Consider the following 17,770-nt stretch of genomic DNA (forward strand, 5'->3'; position numbering starts at 1 on the left):
TGTTTATTGTTAAGTTGCCAATCGTAAAAATGTTATCAATCTACACTGCTCACATGAAACGTTGTCTTTGTTAACTGATAAAGCTACACATGCACAAAGTACAGCGGCTTTAAATTACAGAGGCGACAAGAAGTTTATCTTCTGTTTCGGGGATATGCATTGCGTAAGATTTTTTTTGAAACAAAAAATGGCCACTTTTTTCACATTTTATCTTCTAATCCCAGCCTTTCTAGACAAACCAACTAAGTGAAATAGCTTAATGACATTGAATACTTGGCAACCTGGAGAAATAATGTACACTAAAATCGAATTTTACACCGAGGATACGTTCCTCGTAAATCAAATCCACGTAAAATTCAAAATTTACCAAAGGCAACTTCAGTATACATAAATTAGAGTACCCAAATTTTTTTTCTAGAAGAACGCGGAACAAATTGAATAGCAATTAGAAAAGAGTAGAAAATAGTTTTGTAAGTGCATAACAAATTTATTTAAAAGTAACAAAATTAAAAATTACATATTGTAAATATTTTAAGTTGATTGTACATACTTGATTCAACAATTTAAATGTAATTATATATATTTTAAGTTGATTGTACATACTTGATTCAACCATTTATTTTTCGCCAGAAAAATGCCGTCTCTCCTGTATCGTTCTAAGCACTTAAACCTCCAACTGGCAATAAATACACGATTAAACACACTTGATCATTCCGGACAAGTTTCGCACAATCCGGAACGCATGGTCAGTTTAAATGTTTAATGTAAATGGATAATTTAAAGTCGGCATCGGTGCACGTTTTCTAAAGCTTGATAAAATGGCCCATAAATTGCGAAACTCAAAAGGGGTGTGTCTTTTCGATTTTAACTTTAAATGTATTAAAATACCATAAAACACATAAAGACCAGTACGACCCCCATTAATGTAATGCAACATGGGTCTAGATAACTGCGAGCTCGATGACCACTGCGCCAGCACGTCAATTTCTCATGAACATAAACTAAGCAAACGACCAGCCAAGTCGAGGGCAGAAAAATAAAAGCAAAGGAATTCAAAACATTACAATCACACCACCGCACCATCATCGCAAGGAGAAGCGAAACAAGAAGCAACAAAAAAAAAGTAACAAATCGAGCATAAAAACATTACCCACTCGCAGTCGCAGCATCCGCGGCACGATCCGACCGAAAGTGTAGGCAGACTCTCACTCTCACTTGGCGGCGCATCGCATCAGCCGTCGCCCGCCAGCGCTGAATTCAGCAGCAGCCGGCAACGCATGAATGCGAACTGACGTTACGTGAGTGGTCTGCTTCCGCGGAACTGAGAGTGAATGGTACGGCGGTGGAAAATGTGAGAGAATGAGACACCGTAACGTGCGAGAACCTCGCCGCAGCAGTCCGGGTCCGAGGTTGTGTGCGTACCAGCTGGCAGCGTAGCCGCCGCAGTCGCAAATAAACATAAACATTGCCAGCACGGTTGCCAAAATTATGGGATTTGCTCAATTGCGGTAGAAAAGATTTCGGACTGCATGGCGAACTAAATTAATAAATAAATCAAATAAATCTGACCTTAGTTTTCAGTAGGTCTCATAATGCATGCAAAAGGGTTGATTATGCAAACGTTTAAAAGCTTAAGCCAGAAATATGAATTTTATTCATAAATTTGTTTCTATTTTTGTGGTAAGTAATTAACCATACTGTAGATTTATTTCATTTCTAGATATATTTTGTCTGGGACAATAATTTAGATATAGGAAAAAATATTTGCTGTGAATAAAACAAATTATTCGCAAAGAAATGTTTTTTACTGTTAAGGTATTCAACCCAAATTTATGGTGACTAACAATAAGTATGATGGCAGCGTTATCTTCTGCGGCAATAAAAATGATTTCTTTTACACCATTCTGTATTGTAAGGTGCCAAATTTTTTATCTTTTTATTATGATTGGTTTTTTGGGTGGTGCTTTTATATATGTAGCTTTAAATTTGAATTTTAGCTTCTTAAACCAAATATTGGCAAAAAATGGCAATTAGATTTTTGTTTGCACAGGGGTTGTATCTAAAATACTAACATATAGGGCTATATCGTTAAATGGCAAGTTCGGAAAACTTTTTCTTTCGATTTTTATTTGTTTCAACAGGGAATAATGAATAATACACGATACGATGTGTATTATTCATCGGGTGATAGGCGATCAGTTTTATAATCCTGTTCCGATAACTGTAATCAACGTATCGGGCGACACGTCAACATTTTCAGTATATTACGAATTGGGACCTGTTTATTGCATCAAACATTTTTGTAAGAGAGGCGAAATGCACGAAAATTCAAAATACATGTAGTCTAACTAGGAATCAATATGTGTTGCTACAATAGAGAGAAAACTATTACCAAAAATGGGCATTGCAGTAATCGGGAAGATTACTAGCCAAAAAGTGCTTTACCAAAATCGACTCTAGGTTAATCACAAATATTACCAAAAACAATTAAGGACATGGAGTTTTTATATGGTTTTCAAACCAATGTTATAAAACTGTGGGCTGCATTATCAAACAATAATTTAGAGCACGAAATATGATATAACATTAGATACCGTATTTTATTAACAAATAATTGTATCGAAAGTTGCTCTCCAAGAGTAATAATCTCAACAATGGAAAATTCCATCAACGGGCGCCTGCAATATTGCGGAAGACAATACGCCAGCAAACTGCTTACTCATTTTGATATGAAAGCAGGCAACGTGCTACGATATGATCTAAAACCCAAGTCACGCTGAGTAACAATCGAGATTATTTTCAAGACAAAAGCTTGCGGCACGGGTCATTTAGTAGAAAACAAGAACAACACCTTCCGAGGCTTATCATTTGTTATATGTGTGTAAATTTTGATAAGAGCTTCGTTGATTAGATAGTAAGAATTAATAATTGACCGCTCATTATCGCCAACATGGCAACACTGATGCAATTATACTCGTGATCTCTCGCAATGGCTTAGCAGAGACGTTTCATTGATTTTGAAATGAAATTAAAGTAAATTTCACTAATATTATCCCCCTGAACACAAATTTCGCCAAAATCGCAGGAATTGATTATGTGAAATAGATTTATATCGTGTCTTTGGCCCGGCCCGGCCATACACCTACACACTCGCTCTGCCTATCGGCACTCACAAGCTGATTTTGACAGATCCCCATCCAACAGAGCACAACAAAAAATATTCGCACCGCACAACATTCGGTTCGACTTTCGTTGACTAAAACACCCGAATCCGGTCCACCTACCTTTTTCATGATTCCGGTTTTGCGCTTCGAGAAGGTCGTGTACCGTCGCAACTTATTATCGATATATTCCATCTTAATCTTGACACGGCCCTTTGTCTTCTTACCGTTGCTCGGCGGTGATTTCTTCGGCTGCAGCGAGGTGTAGCTTTCGTCCACAACGTCGGACCCGACGTTGCAGCCCTCGAGACCGGTCAGATTTTGCGAACCGACCATCTGCCGGCCGTCGTCGTAGCAGTCCGAATTGGTCCGTTTGATACCGCGCGACAGGCTACCGGCACCTCCACCGCCACCTCCGCCGCCGCCTCCACCACCGCCGGCACCACACTGAGGTCCGTTCGCGGAGCTCATTAGGCCGCCCCCACGAGACATGACCTGACCGACCAGGCCACCGCTCGGGGGGCGGGCCAGCGAAACGTTCGGGTTCCCGTAAATTTCCGGCGTTTCGCTCATCATACTCATGCTGTAGTTCAGATTGTAGCGCGAATCACGCGCTGCATTGGGATCCATTATTTCCCAAATTTTTGCGGCTTTTCTTGGTACCGGGATCAAAGGAAGATTCACGCTCGCGGGTCTACCGGAGTCTAGCGCTTCGGATGCTTCTTCTTACACTTTTACCCTGATTCGCACTTTTTAGATATCAAAATAGAACAAGGCAAACACACTTCCGCACTGTGAAAATTCTCGACGATTGAGCTATTTGTTCCGCTACGTCAACACACGCGAATTTCCGGTAAATCTGACAAAGGAATTTGACCGCTAGTTTTTCGGAGAAGGGCCGTGTCGTAGATCACTATTTTCTCACTCACTGTACACCGCTAATTTTTGCGAAAAATAAAATTCGCACCCGCAAAATTCCGCGATCCCGAATAAACTGAACGGAATATTTTGGGATGGGGAACTCACTCTCTGTGTACGTTTTGACAGATGGATGAACAAGCGGCGTACGGTACACGACTTCTGTTTGACGGCGGCAGCAACAGCTTCTCCGTGCAGGGGTTACTCAGCTTCAGGTTCAGCGTCAGCACCAGCAGGCAAGCGGGCAGTCAGGTCACTCACGCCTTTCCTCTCGTTCTCGTTCCCTCAGCAGACAGGTACTTCAGGTCGGTTCAAGCTTCTACAGTTGCCAACACCACCAGGAAACACCAGCAGCGTCGTCTGATACGGTTTTTCGGCTTCTTCGTATGCTCTTGTTCGGCCAGATCAGCTCCTTTTTTTGGGACTCTCTCCTAATGTTTTGATCCCCTTTTCGAGATTATTTTTATCTTTTGATTTAGTTGCGGATCTTGTTGCGCGTGTGGAATCTGCGGTTTTATTTTACCGCTGTGATGCTCGGCTTTCTAGTACATGTATCATTTACGCAGGAACGTCAGTACGGACACTTTGTATGGTACCGTGGATGAAACTAATGCTTTGGGTATGTTTGCAGTTGATGGAATTCGAGGGTTACCGTTAATCTCGCCGCTTTCGGGTCAATCTTCGGTGACCTAATTCGACTCTTTCGATAATGCACTTTTAGCACAAATTTTCCTCAATGTTGACCTTCATTCAATCATTACTTGTTTGTCTCGACTTTTATTGACACCTTCTTCACTTTGTTCACAGTAATTAGCAGACTTTGTTTGATTGACACTGTTTCTCCTTGCACACTCTGGCGAACGATGCGCCAAATTGTACCGTCGGAATTCACAGGATTTCTCCAGAAGTCCGTTTAAACCACTTGTTGATTTTTGCTTCAACACCTCACAAACTGTCGATTTTTTGCTTGTATTTCAGCGAAAACTTCTTTTTTCCACAGAATAGCACACGTTTGCAGCACCTGTTGCATCAACTTTCCGTTCCCAGTGGACAATCAGCGTCCTTCAAATTTCGGCTGTCGCCCGGACGATTCTCTCCCAAAAACTGAATCCAACACGTTGATTTTTTTGTCGTCTCGATCGTACGTACGTACACAACACACGGCTCGGTGGCTTGGTTCGCGACTATCCACTCTGACGACGACTTCAGTGCTTCGCTCGCACGAGGAACATTCTACATATGGCTCCAGCTGACCACTGTCGATATAATAAAATTACGAAAATAAAATAATATAAAACCGATCCAAAAGTCGTCTTCGCGCTGTCCCGATCCGATCGATCGTGTCGCCGATGAGAGTGTGTGCGCGCGCTCGCGCACGCTTCGGTGATCTTCGGCCGATCAAGCGCCAATGTGTGAGTTCGTTGCGCCTGTTACAAACTGCTGATCCACGTGTTCGCTACTTGCAAACAGTGCGTTTGTGTTGCAAAACATGGGCCATAAACTATCACAGTACATTCGCTGTACGATCATCGATTGAGACCCCACACACCCATACACGCCCCAGAGGGTGTTTGAATGAAACAACCGAAAAAGAAACCATTGACCAGAACGAGAGGACCAGATTCACCATTTCCAGTTGTGTGTAATCGCAGCGATTAAGTATGCTCCTCCAGATCGCGACACAGAAAAAGCACTGCTAATAAGCTACGATCCGAATCCGGCCTTCTCCCACCCCCTGCTTTTAGGCTGTCTCGCTTACTCTGGCAGGCAAGGTGTTCGGTGACGGCGAATTATGGTTACGCCTATTTTTAGCGAAAATTTTTCCGTCGTCTGGCAACAACCGAACGAGAGTGATGGCATCGATCGCACGCACAGGTGGGATGTTGGTGGGGCTTACCAAGACTGATTATGGTATTCATATGAAACTTGTCGCGACGCGTTGGACGGTTTTCGTCTCCAACCGGGATGCAGCGGCTAAAAATAGCTGGTCAGTGGCGATGCAGCGGACCGTCGCCGGTCAATAGAATACTATACTGTTGAGTCCAAAATTGCCCTGATCTGATCGCTATTATTTCCCTTACAATAAGGATTTAGGACTGTTTACGGATGAATGGAGTAGGCCCGTGTAGGCATGCCTGACCATAAATTTTGGACCCAGCGTAGCGCGTGGCGCTTCAGAGGACAATCCGATTCATCCGGACTGTCCTCCCGAGTGTTTCGTCGGCACGCTGTTCGCCAGCAAAGGACGCTGAGTCACGATAACTAGTCAGCTACCGATCGCCACTGGCAAGGTTACCTGTTCCGTCCGATTCAGGGATGATGATTATGGCGATAAGCTCAATTTGTCACGCATGGTGGCGGTGGCAAAGGGCGAAGAAAGACTTACTTATACGTCTTACCAAGTGCTCAATCACAGCACTGTTGTGTGTGCACTTGGGATGCTTTTCCGCGTGATACGCTCTTTATGGATGTCGAAAGGGTCGCAGGGTTTTGTACTTTTCTGATTTAGGTAATCTGATTAACGTTGGAGATGTGGAGTTGACAAAAGCAATCATGCTTATTGGCTCGATGTGGTTTCAAAGTATGACTGCTCTGCTCATAAGCCTGTAGTCGTAGTATGTTAGAGGTCAGTTTAAAAATGTCTCATAGTGGAAGAAGCATTGAAATAAAAATCGTTAACTGATTTGTATTATGATGGACATAGGGGCGGGTAAAATTCATTCCGAAGTCTAGTAGTAGTAGTAGTAGTAGTAGTAGTAGTAGTAGTAGTAGTAGTAGGGGAAAGCCACCATCATTTCAAGGACTTGCCAGTGTATGGGGGTAGAATTAGATTAGATCCAAATTTGATTATCAAATGAATTTCACACTAATGTTGTTACAGAAGGCTAAAAGGGATTGGGCGGACCCACAAGCAGAGGCACTTGTGCGCATTCCGGAATTATAAGAGTCGTCTACCAGCATTAGGATGCTTCCATGTAATAATCAATTTCGCTGTACCAACTTTAATCCACGTGAAGACTTTGTTTAGACTAATCTCAAGTTTTTAGTCTTGACCTTGAAATGCGGTCATACATATATATGCCCTGGCGGGTGTTGTGGGTTCGAATCCGGTTGTAATCTCAGATTACAGCTTGGTTCGACTCATGCACCTTCCAGTATTGGACAAAAGGTAGGAGTCAAAATGACTACTTGTCAAGCATAGCTACCAATACCCCCCCCCTTCCTTTCCGCTCTTCCTCACCTTCTCCAAAAAAAAAAATTTTCATTTCTTTCCCTACCGTCCCTTCATCAATTGTAGAACCATCGTTTCAAAAAAATATTAAGACTTTGTTTGTTTTGAATTGAGAAGTGCCATATTTGCTTCAGACCTTAAAGATTCATGTTGGCAATCCACTCCGTAATCCAGCCTTCCACAATTATGATATCAATAATAATACTGTTAATAATATGATATTAAGATGAAATGTGGTATATATGGTAAAAATAGAACAATCTCACCAGCAGTCCTTCGTATGGAATAGAGTAGCGTCCTTTGAGGTTCCATAAATGCTTCTAATAGTTAATTTAATTTTTTGTTCTCGTATCTATGTGCAGTATTAAAACTCGTTTTGGCCAAAGTTTTTATTATATAGCAGGAGATGCTTCATAAGCCAAAACGAAAAAAATAATTAAAATAACTTATTAGGCTTACCTATTACCTAGGCCGTGTGGCTCCGCCGTCTGCCCAAAACCGCGGTATTGAGACCAGGCAACCGGGAACCACCCAGCAATGCACCTCCTAGCTTGGCTACTCAATAGAGCATTACCAGGTATGGCCACGTGGAGGCGCTAGGTAGGGGCTTGGGATGGTCAGAGTTATATTGGACGCTCCTTATTTGCCTTCCCCATTTCAAACCCGGTAAAATTCATTCCGAAGTCTAGTCCACAAATAAAAACTCCTACAATTATCGGGCCGAAACCAAAATAACGCATTTGAAAACGGATCGGGCATTTCTATTGTAATCCGGCCAAATTTGGAACAATCTTGATGCTTGTAAATTGCATAAAATGATTACTTTGGCCTTCCTCAGTACTGCGGAGTGTGGACAGACTACAATTTCGTTAAAAAATATATATCAATTAGGAGAGTGACCAACTTTGCTGATGGCAGTCTCTATTGGTACAATTCCGAAATGGACTAATTTTCAAATGGCGATGAAAGAAAATACTAGAGATCAACGCCTATAAAAATGGATTTCTATCTGTCTGTCTGTCGGTGTGTTCCTTATAGACTCGGAATCTACTGAACCGATCGGCGTGAAAATTTTTTTTTTTTTTTTTTTTTTTTCTCTCTTTATTATCGAGATTTTCAGCCGTGGGCTGGTTCATCTTGTGTTTCTTATCTTAAATACAGTTGAATAGACGTGTGTCCTTAAGGAAAGAAATTAGGGCTGCTTCGCTTGATGTCTCATTCTGTAGTGCCTGATTAATGTTGACGGATATGTTGTATAGACTCCGGGAGCTGGTATACTGTGGGCAGTTGCAGATGATGTGTTCCACTGAGAAAGGTACATGGCATATATCGCATATCTTATGGAATCCACTTCTGTTCCCGTAATCGTGAGATAGTCTGGTATGGCCGGTACGAAGTCTCGACAGCACACGCTGGTCCTCCCACTTCGGTGAGTCAGTCCATGATTGCGTTGTTTGCTTAACTTTTCGGATAAATGGACCTCTACTGCTGAACCATTCTGTAGACCACTTAGTCCGTATTAATAGGTCGACCCAGGCTTTGATATCTTTCGCTGGGATTTTTCTCGTGTAGAATTCAGAGGTTCTGCCGGTGTCTGCAAGCTGATCGGCAGTTTCGTTACCTGGAATCCCGCAGTGTCCGGGTACCCAGATAAATGTGGTATTAGGGCGTACGTTATTTTGAGTGGCTTGAATCCAAGGATGAGGAGAAGAGGCCGACTGGATGGCGGAGATTACACTAGCGGAGTCGGAAAAAATGGCTAACGGTTTGGATGCGGGCTCAGAGGCGGCAATGAATATTGCAGCTGCTTCTGCCGAAAAGATACTGCATATGTCCGGTAGACGGTACTGAAGATTGCTGGTATTCTCATGAATGCCAATGCCAACTGTTCCGTACGCTTTGGAGCCGTCGGTATAGCGGCATGTGTGGTCAGAATATTTGTCTGCAATAAGGGCTGTGACGGTACTTCGGAGTGCGACAGAATTAGAGCCTGCGCTGAAGTTTCTTTTGATAGTGTTATCAATGTTGATTTGTGGGGCTTGCCAGTCTCTGGGACCAATCCATTCAAGCGGGGCAACGTCAGGGAGCTCATGGTTGACTAGTTCTCTTAGAACATGGTTTGCTTCATTCAGAATATAGACTCCTTCACTGTCTCTAGTGGTCTTTTCAAGAAAGTTGATGGCTCTTTTGCATATCGTTGAAACTATGAGATGTTTGAATGGAAGCGTACCTAGTTCGATGTGGACTGAAGTTTCTGGTGTGGAACGCATCAGATTAGATAGGATTCTACGGGAGCGGTTGTATGTTGGAGCTAAACTGGATATCATGTTATCGGTTGCGCTGCATGTCAGTTCAATACCGTAGAGAAGTTTGGAATCAACTATTGCTTTCGCTACTCGGAGCCGTGTAGGTCTACTGTTAGTACTGTGGCGGCCGGAGAGCAATTTTAGCAAGCGTAGTCTGGTTCCGCAGTTGACTTTGACATCAGCAAAGTGTTGGTTGAAGGATAGGTGGCGGTCAATTAGAACCCCGAGAACTCGTAGCGTGTTCCGAAAAGGTATTGCAGTGTCATTGATATAGACTGGTCTAGATGTGGTACGGTGGTTCTCGTTGCATGCATGTAAAATTGCACATTTCTCAGCCGACAATTCAAAGCCGAGGAGAGTTGCCCATTTGACAACAGCTCGCACAGCAGCTTGTGTGGTTCTACGCAGCGATGGCAATTTGTTGCCTACGATGACAAGCAGGATGTCGTCAGCGTACACGAATATGTGTATGTTTTTTGGGAGTTGCCGGAAAACACTGTTCATTATTACCAGAAAAATAGTGACAGATATGACCGAACCTTGTGGAACACCGGTTTCTTCCATCTTCGTGTCTGACTTGTGATTACCAATTATAACTTGGAACGTTCGATTGGTTAGGAAGTTTTTAATAAAGTGCAGAATATGACCGGACAGACCCCACTCTCCCAGTTGACGTATTGCCTCGGGGGCCCAGGCCCTGTTGTATGCTTTGGCTATGTCAAGCGAGACGATGTCGATATGTTTGTTATTTGTTTTTGCTTCATTAAGGACTTGGCCAAAGGATGCAAAATATGTCCCTGTACCGTACCCTGGCCTAAAGGCATGTTGGCGGCAATCTAGTAGGTCATGATTGTTCAGGAAATGCACCAATCGTCTGTTCACCATTCTTTCCATGATCTTACTGATACAGCACGTTAGGGAGATCGGTCTGTATCCGGTAGGATCCGTGCAACCAGGACCATTTTTTGGAATTGCTACAACCAAGCTATGTCTCCAAGTTTGGGGAAAGCTATCCGAGGACCATTCTTTGTTAATAAGGTTTAGCATCATGAGTCTGCCTTTAAGTGGCAAATGTTTTAGGACAGGATAACCTATATCATCAGCTCCGGCAGATTTGCCTTTTCCTTTGGAGAGGGCGAAGACCAGCTCCTCAATAGAGAAGGGTGTGTTAATATAATTGTTTTCGGTGTCAGTTGGAATAGCGATGTTGTGCAGGGAGCAGCCGGATGCAAGATTTTTTTGGATAAAATGTTGACTATATTTGGATAGGGATGAGAGTTCCGAAAAATAAGATGCTAAAACATTTGCAATAATGGATGGATCTCGAGTTTGTGAACCTTGGTAATTAATAGAGATTCCAGAGTGTCTCCTTTTACCATTTAGGGCGTTAACTTTGTTCCAAAGTTCCGTAGGGGTTTGGTGTTCGTCGATGCTATTTAGGAAATTTTCCCATGATTTGCGCTTTGCCTCTCTAATCACTTGACGGCACTCATTCCTATGGTTTCGATAGTTAGACATGGCCTGTTCTTTATCAGGATGATCCGCGGCTAGCCGTTTTGCTGCCCGGAGTGCTTTTCGTCTTGCTTTGACTGCTAGTTTTATCGCCGGTGACCACCAATGTAATGCTTTTCGACCAGGTTGAGGACTGGTTTTTGGAATCGCGGAGTCAGCTGCTTTATTTAACATTTTCATGAAATCGTCAATGTTTTTTGGTTCGGAGCTGCGTATTTCTGCGTAGATGACGTCTTCGAAGGATGCCCAATCTGCCTGATCGTAGAGCCATCGCGGTCTACGTGACACGTTTGGAGGTTCATCGTTGGTGGTAATTAGTATGGGTTTGTGGTCGCTGCCCATGGGATCTTCTTCGATTTTCCATTGTAGTCTATTGATAATAACGTTACTTATAAGCGACACATCGATAGCTGTTTCTAGGTTTCCCCGAACGAAAGTGGTTGACCCGTCGTTCAAGAGGGCCAAACCGTGACTCTCCGCTATCTCCATTATAATTGATCCCCTCGTGTTAGCTTTTCGGCTTCCCCAAGCAGGGTGATGTCCGTTTATATCCCCTAGGCATAGATATGGTTCACTGATTTGGTTGAACACTGATTCAAGTTTCCGACGCAGGTTCGGGCATTTTTGGCACGGTAAATACATAGATATCACTGATAGAGGGAAAGGTGCAGAGATTCTTGCCGCTACGATGGGCAGATCAGTTTCAAGCGAGATCGGCTCGTATGTGATCGAAGATAAGATGCCTAGAGCTACTGTGTGGTATATATTTGTATTCCGTTTGCAGATCCAGTTGTATTTGCCACCTAGAGTGCGGTTTATGTTATCCGAGCTAGAAAGGTGGGTCTCTTGTATGGCAATGATGGTTGGTGAGTTGGTTTGTGTGAGAATTTCGAGATCGTGAAGATTACGGAAGTAGCCGTTTATGTTCCATTGTAGGGCAAATGGAGTTGAATGTGCACTAGCTGTGACTGAAGGAACGGAGTTTGTTTCAGTGTCGTCAAATAAGGTTCCATCTATTGTCCCAATAGTGTTAATGTTGGTGTTATCCTGATTTACTGTATCAAATTCCTTCCCCAGGGTATGGGTTGTAACACCCTTTTCCGTCCTGGTGGAGTATCCCTCGAAGTCCATTTGTAGTGGCACGGTACATGCATCCGTGTGTGTTCCATCCATTTCTGTCGATTTTTCCTGAATAGGGGTACAGGTAAATATACCTTTGTGCGTCCCTGGAAATGTTTCAAAGTGTCGCAGGTTGTCCGTCAGTTCCGGTGGGGGTGTAACGTCCGCACTGACGGGGCCACGACTACTTCGGGTTTCGTCTTCTACTCTAGTCCCATAGTGAGTGAGATCAGCTTGCAGGCGTTGGAGTGGTAACGTGCTTTGTTGTAGTAGGCGATTCGTGTCATTTAGCATGGTGGTTGCTGTTTCATTGTTATCGCTAACTGCCTCTCCAACCGGGGTTGGCCCCCCGGGCAGTTGGTCATACGGTCTAGGCTTTTTATTCAGAATGAGTACACAGGTAAGAGAAGGAAGCGTTTGGGAAATACGGTTCTTTGGTTGATTTGGATCCCCAACAGCGTCAGGATCATCGCAGAGCGGAACTTCCGGCGCCTGAGGGGTTGGAATGGAATTGTGGATGAGTGATATTTGATGGTTTTGCGTAGTTTCGTTGTCGAGGGTAGTATCGATGTAACTATGAACGGGAGTATTTTGTTTATTTGGGAACATTTTAATCGGAGATAGTAGCATCATCTATATCCATACCGGGTAGAGTAGCATAGACACGCCCTTGCGATGGTTCAGGGTTATTACCTCGGTTTCTGGTATTGTGAGTGGTCTGGTTGTTACTTTCTGGCCTATTTCGTCCTCTGGTATTTTGAGTGGGTGGAGTTACGAAGTTGTGTTCCAAATTTGTCGCTTTAGGTATATTACTTTGTGTTCGGGTAGGGAGTCGTCGGACCTCGTTGCTTTCATCGCCTGATTTATTTTCGCTTCGCTTTGCTTTTTTGGGTTGCTGTTGGCAATGGGTATCAGCGGTTAGAGTAATACTATTATTTGTGGACAATTCAGCTTTAATAGCCGCCAATTCCTTAAACGTAGCATGGTAAGCGTCTCTGTATTTGTTTAGTTCTTTTCGAATGGCATCTATTTCCTGGCTGTAATTATTAGTTTTTGTATTGATTATATGTGTTCTCATTTTCAGATTCTCCTCTTTGAGTTTCTTGGTTTCTTCTAGCTGCTGGTTCTTCTTATTTACTTCTTCGCGAAGCACTTTGATTTGGCGGTCTTTGTCGCCGTCAACCTGTGGGCGAATACTTTGAGCTTGACTGGAATATGTGGTACATCGCTTGGAATTGTTTATTTCAGCTCGTGCTTCCCCGTATGTCAAACTTTGGTCTGTTTTAAGCTTTATCACTGCTACTTCCTCCTGGTATACCGGACATTCCCGGTCAGTAGGGCCGTGATTCCCGTTACAGTTCAGACAGAATTTCGGGTTAGTACATGGTTGGTCGTGGGCGGTGGAGCAATTGAGGCAGATCGGGGTTTGATTACAGTTTTTTCGAGAGTGTCCGTATTTCGCGCAACCATAACAGAGCAAAGGCGAAGGGTAGTATGTACGAACAGGAAGCCGGATGAGTCCGTAATAAATAAACGCAGGTATCTTGTGTTCACGGAAAGTTAGGACTAGAAGCGGGATGTTTTTGATAGTTTCACCCGATTTCTTGGTGATCCTACGTACGGCAACTACGTTTTGGTTGACGAGGTTTTCCAGAATTGTGTCTGTGTTAAAATCGATGGTGTCCGCATCGTAGACGATACCTTGCGAAAAACTGAGTGATGGGTGTAAGACGACTTCGACTGGGGTGCCATCGATTAGCTGTTTGATCGCGAGAAGCTTGTCGCATGCGCTTTTTGAGGTGGTTCTCAGAACGTAACGATTTCCGCGGGCTTCTTTAGTAGCTGAGACCAATTTTCGAGCCTTGCCATCAAGCGCTAGGTCGACAGTTTTTTCGATAAGAAAGGGATTCAAGGGAAGTTTAGCTTCAGGAGTGGTGGGGGTGGGAGGTATACTCGAGTCTGAACTATCATTGACATCGGAATGACTTACCGCTCTCAAAAGAAGTGTCACGGTATTAATTTTGTCGCCACTAGAGTCCATCCAACAAGGAAGCGTTCTTTTGCCGATATATGTTCCCCCGTCGGGGGGTGGACCTTCGGTCCCCATTCGAGCGAATCAAACACTGCACTGCACTTTTCGGCTGATCGTATTCGCACTAGGATATATAAAGATAGTGAGGGTAGTGGTAAATATAATATCCACTACCAGTGGTGAGATGTGATCTGCACTACGAAATTTATTAACCGATTGAAATCTGTGTTCACACTGCTATTGTTTGATTATACACCACTGTGTATTGATGGTTTCTGCGGGGGTAATAATTCTGCGACGCACGGCGGTCGGTGTGGAGCGATAGATATGATAATCTTTTTCGATCTGCCTTGCCTGTGCAGGCGAGATACACCACCGCACAGCGGATGGTGACCTCTACTCACAATGACAACTTCACTTGCTTTTATCACTGCAGATGTACCACCGTATACGAAATGCTAGCTTCTTTATTCTTATCACGTCGGAAATCGATGCTGGTAAATATGTTCTTTTGGCTTTATAACTCACTGATAATTTATCTAATAGAGAACTATGATCGTAAGATACACTAAGTATCGACAGTTACGTGATTATGCCGTAGGTACCGCTTTGAATGTTAAAGTACGGAGCAGAGTTAAAGAAATGCGTCTACTACGTACCGTGTATCAACGCGAACTGGGCGTGAAAATTTGCATAAAGGGGCCAGGGAAGGTTCTTATGATAGTTGGAAACCCCTCCTCCCCTAAGAGGGGGGGGGGCTCCCATACAAATGAAACACCAATTTTTGCATAACTTGAGAACTAATCAAGCAAATAGAACCAAATTTGGCATGTAAGGGGTTTTAGGGGGCAGAAATTTTTTCTATGGTAAATATGGTACCTTCCTCTTTTAAAAGGGGGCTCCCATACAAATTAAATACAAATTTCCTCATAACTCGAGAAGTAATCAAGCAAATGGAACCAAATTTGGCATGTGGGGGGTTTGCAGGCAGGAATTTTTTTTAATGATGGTTTGAGACCCCTCACCCCTGTGGTAGGGGGATGAGGACTCTCATGCAAATAAAACAGAAATTTTTGCGTAACTTAAAAATTAATCGAACTCGATAAATTTTAGACTCTTTCATAAAACATTAATCAATAACAAGACCACCAAAAACTATCAATAGTAACATTAGATAATTCAGCGCGAGACGGCCACAGGCCGCGACTGTTGCCGGCGACCTGCCATCGGAAGCGCCGTCCACTATGGGGGGCAGTCCCCTGTAGAGATCACCACTATTCTTCTTCTCCTGAACGGCAATGCTGCTGTCACCTAAAAACCTGGTATGCCAAGTTTGGTTCCATTTGTTTGATTAGATCTCCAGATAAGAGGAAATTTGTATTTGATTTGTAAGGAAGCCATCACTCTTAAAGGGGAGATGGGTCATAATTTCCTTCCTCTAGAGGAGAGCAGTCGCAATTCATCATAGAAAAAAATTCTCGCCTCCAAAAACATCCACATGTCAAATTTGGTTCCAATTGCTTGCTTAGTTCTCTAATTATGCAGAAGTTTGTGTTTCATTTGTGGTTTATTGATTTTCCTAGATCTACTGACCTCTATTACTTTCCTTCAGTTGGGTCACCCCTGCGAAATGGTACTTTCTACGAAAAAAATTTCCGTGAAATGGTACATCCCGCGTAAGGTTTTTCGTGAAATGGTATTCTGCGAAACTCTATATTCCGCGTTATGGTCAACCGAGAATTGGTGTTCCGCAAAATGGTATTCGGCGAAATGGCTTGTAATGATGGCGAATATTTAAATGCTATCCGCCTTATTTAATCAGGTTGAGCGATGGTCTTGTTATTAACTAATGTTTTATGGAAGAGTCTAAAATTTCTCGAACTCGATTAGTTTTTGAGTTAATTTCATTTTAATTTTTTTAATTTAATTTATTTCATTCATTCTTGTAGAGTAAGGACTGATCCTTCATAAATTCTACAAATGAAATTCATTTGACCACATTCATCTACAGATCGTTTCTCCACTGACTAACACTTCACTAAAGCACATTCAATTTTTTTTAATTTAATTTATATTTAATTCCTTCCATTAAACCGACAGAAGCGCGTAAGGCGCTATATCTCTACATATTAGCGTTGGTAAGAGGAAATGCTTATCAACTTAGGGACTATATTGGCTCGTTTCATTATGCCTGATTTTTGTTTTCAGTTACTTATTATAGTTCAAGTTGTCACGTAATTTTCGAGCCGTAAATCTCGCATGTGCGTAGTATTTTTCGATATTAATTAAATTATAGTTATATATGAGCACCAATGGCATTATATTAAATTTATTAAAAAAGTATTTACAAGAAAATTTTCGAATATCCAGGTTAGTTTCATATAACTGGTGCTTACATACTTACATTATCCATCTAGCTCCCCCATCTACTAACAACTATTCCTTTCCCGAAATACTTGTGAAGATGCAGAGGATTCCCTGGTCTTTAGTAGCAACAAGTATTGAACTAACATTCCTTCCCATCCCACCAGGACCCGCATTCGGACGTGGCCGGCGTCGGTATTGATCAGCATGCAGGGACCTGATAAGGTTGCACAATGAGGAATAGCGTGCTGTCCCAAGTATGCTCTTTCCAGTCATCATTTTGCAATTTTCATCGGTCCTGGTCAATAACGGAGTAGCAGCACACGGGCGGTATCCTATGCTTATGCTGATTCCTTCCATTAAACCAATACACACACTCGCAATGGAACCTTCTATGGGATTGATAGTTCTTAATATCAGGCGGAAGATGATTCCATAAATTGATTTCTTCCACAAAAAATGAGTCTCTATAGTGACTAGTATTAATTCGCGACAGCATAAAGTTTCCAGTTCGAGCACTTCTTACCGGAATCAAATTTTCTGATAGATAGCCAGAACCCAGAACCTCGATAGATTATTCTGAATAAAGTATAGCAGTATCGTGTTTTGAGAAAATCATGAAAGGAGCATCCTAGTAAATTTTTATGAAGGTGTGAAACACTTGAAAATCGTGGGATGTTGAATATCCATCGCACGCACCCATTAAACGCCATTTCATTTTTCCTATAGCTGCAACAGAGGCATTCGATTTTAATTCTAAGCCATTCGTAAGATGAGGATTTAATGAGCCTAATTTTAATTGAAACTGATAAAAATTTGGCTGTAAACCTCAGATGTGGTAGGCCACCATAAATTTTTGAACATTGATATGAAAATATGGTATGATAATTTTTTTAACATTGAATATTTAAAGGGTTATCCCATTCTCGGTTTTGCTGAAAAATGATTCTCAAATTGGGATCTTTTTCAACATATTCTAGAACGTCATTTTCGAGAACAAGGATAGGCAATGAGACTGGTAGCTGATCCCTAGTGAAAGCTGACCCATGCCAAATTTGGTTTCATTTGCTTGATTAGTTCTAGAAGTATGAGGAAATTTGTGTTTCATTTGTATAGGAGTCCCCCT

The 17,770-nt window shown here is 42.5% G+C and overlaps 1 protein-coding gene across 1 annotated transcript in view; it reads right to left on the bottom strand.

Annotated features, from left to right (window-relative positions):
• LOC128735096 (serum response factor homolog) overlaps positions 1 to 4,106 on the bottom strand; it is a 416,200-nt gene extending 412,094 nt beyond the window's left edge. Inside the window, exon 1 of the mRNA XM_053829584.1 lies at positions 3,285 to 4,106. Within this exon, the coding sequence (XP_053685559.1) occupies positions 3,285 to 3,791 (507 nt within the window). The 5' untranslated portion in view covers positions 3,792 to 4,106. The remainder of the gene's footprint in view (positions 1 to 3,284) is intronic.
• Positions 4,107 to 17,770: the final 13,664 nt, after the last annotated feature.

This window comes from Sabethes cyaneus, chromosome 2 (genome assembly GCF_943734655.1).
Source record: "Sabethes cyaneus chromosome 2, idSabCyanKW18_F2, whole genome shotgun sequence".
NCBI classification, from domain to species: Eukaryota; Metazoa; Arthropoda; class Insecta; order Diptera; family Culicidae; genus Sabethes; species Sabethes cyaneus.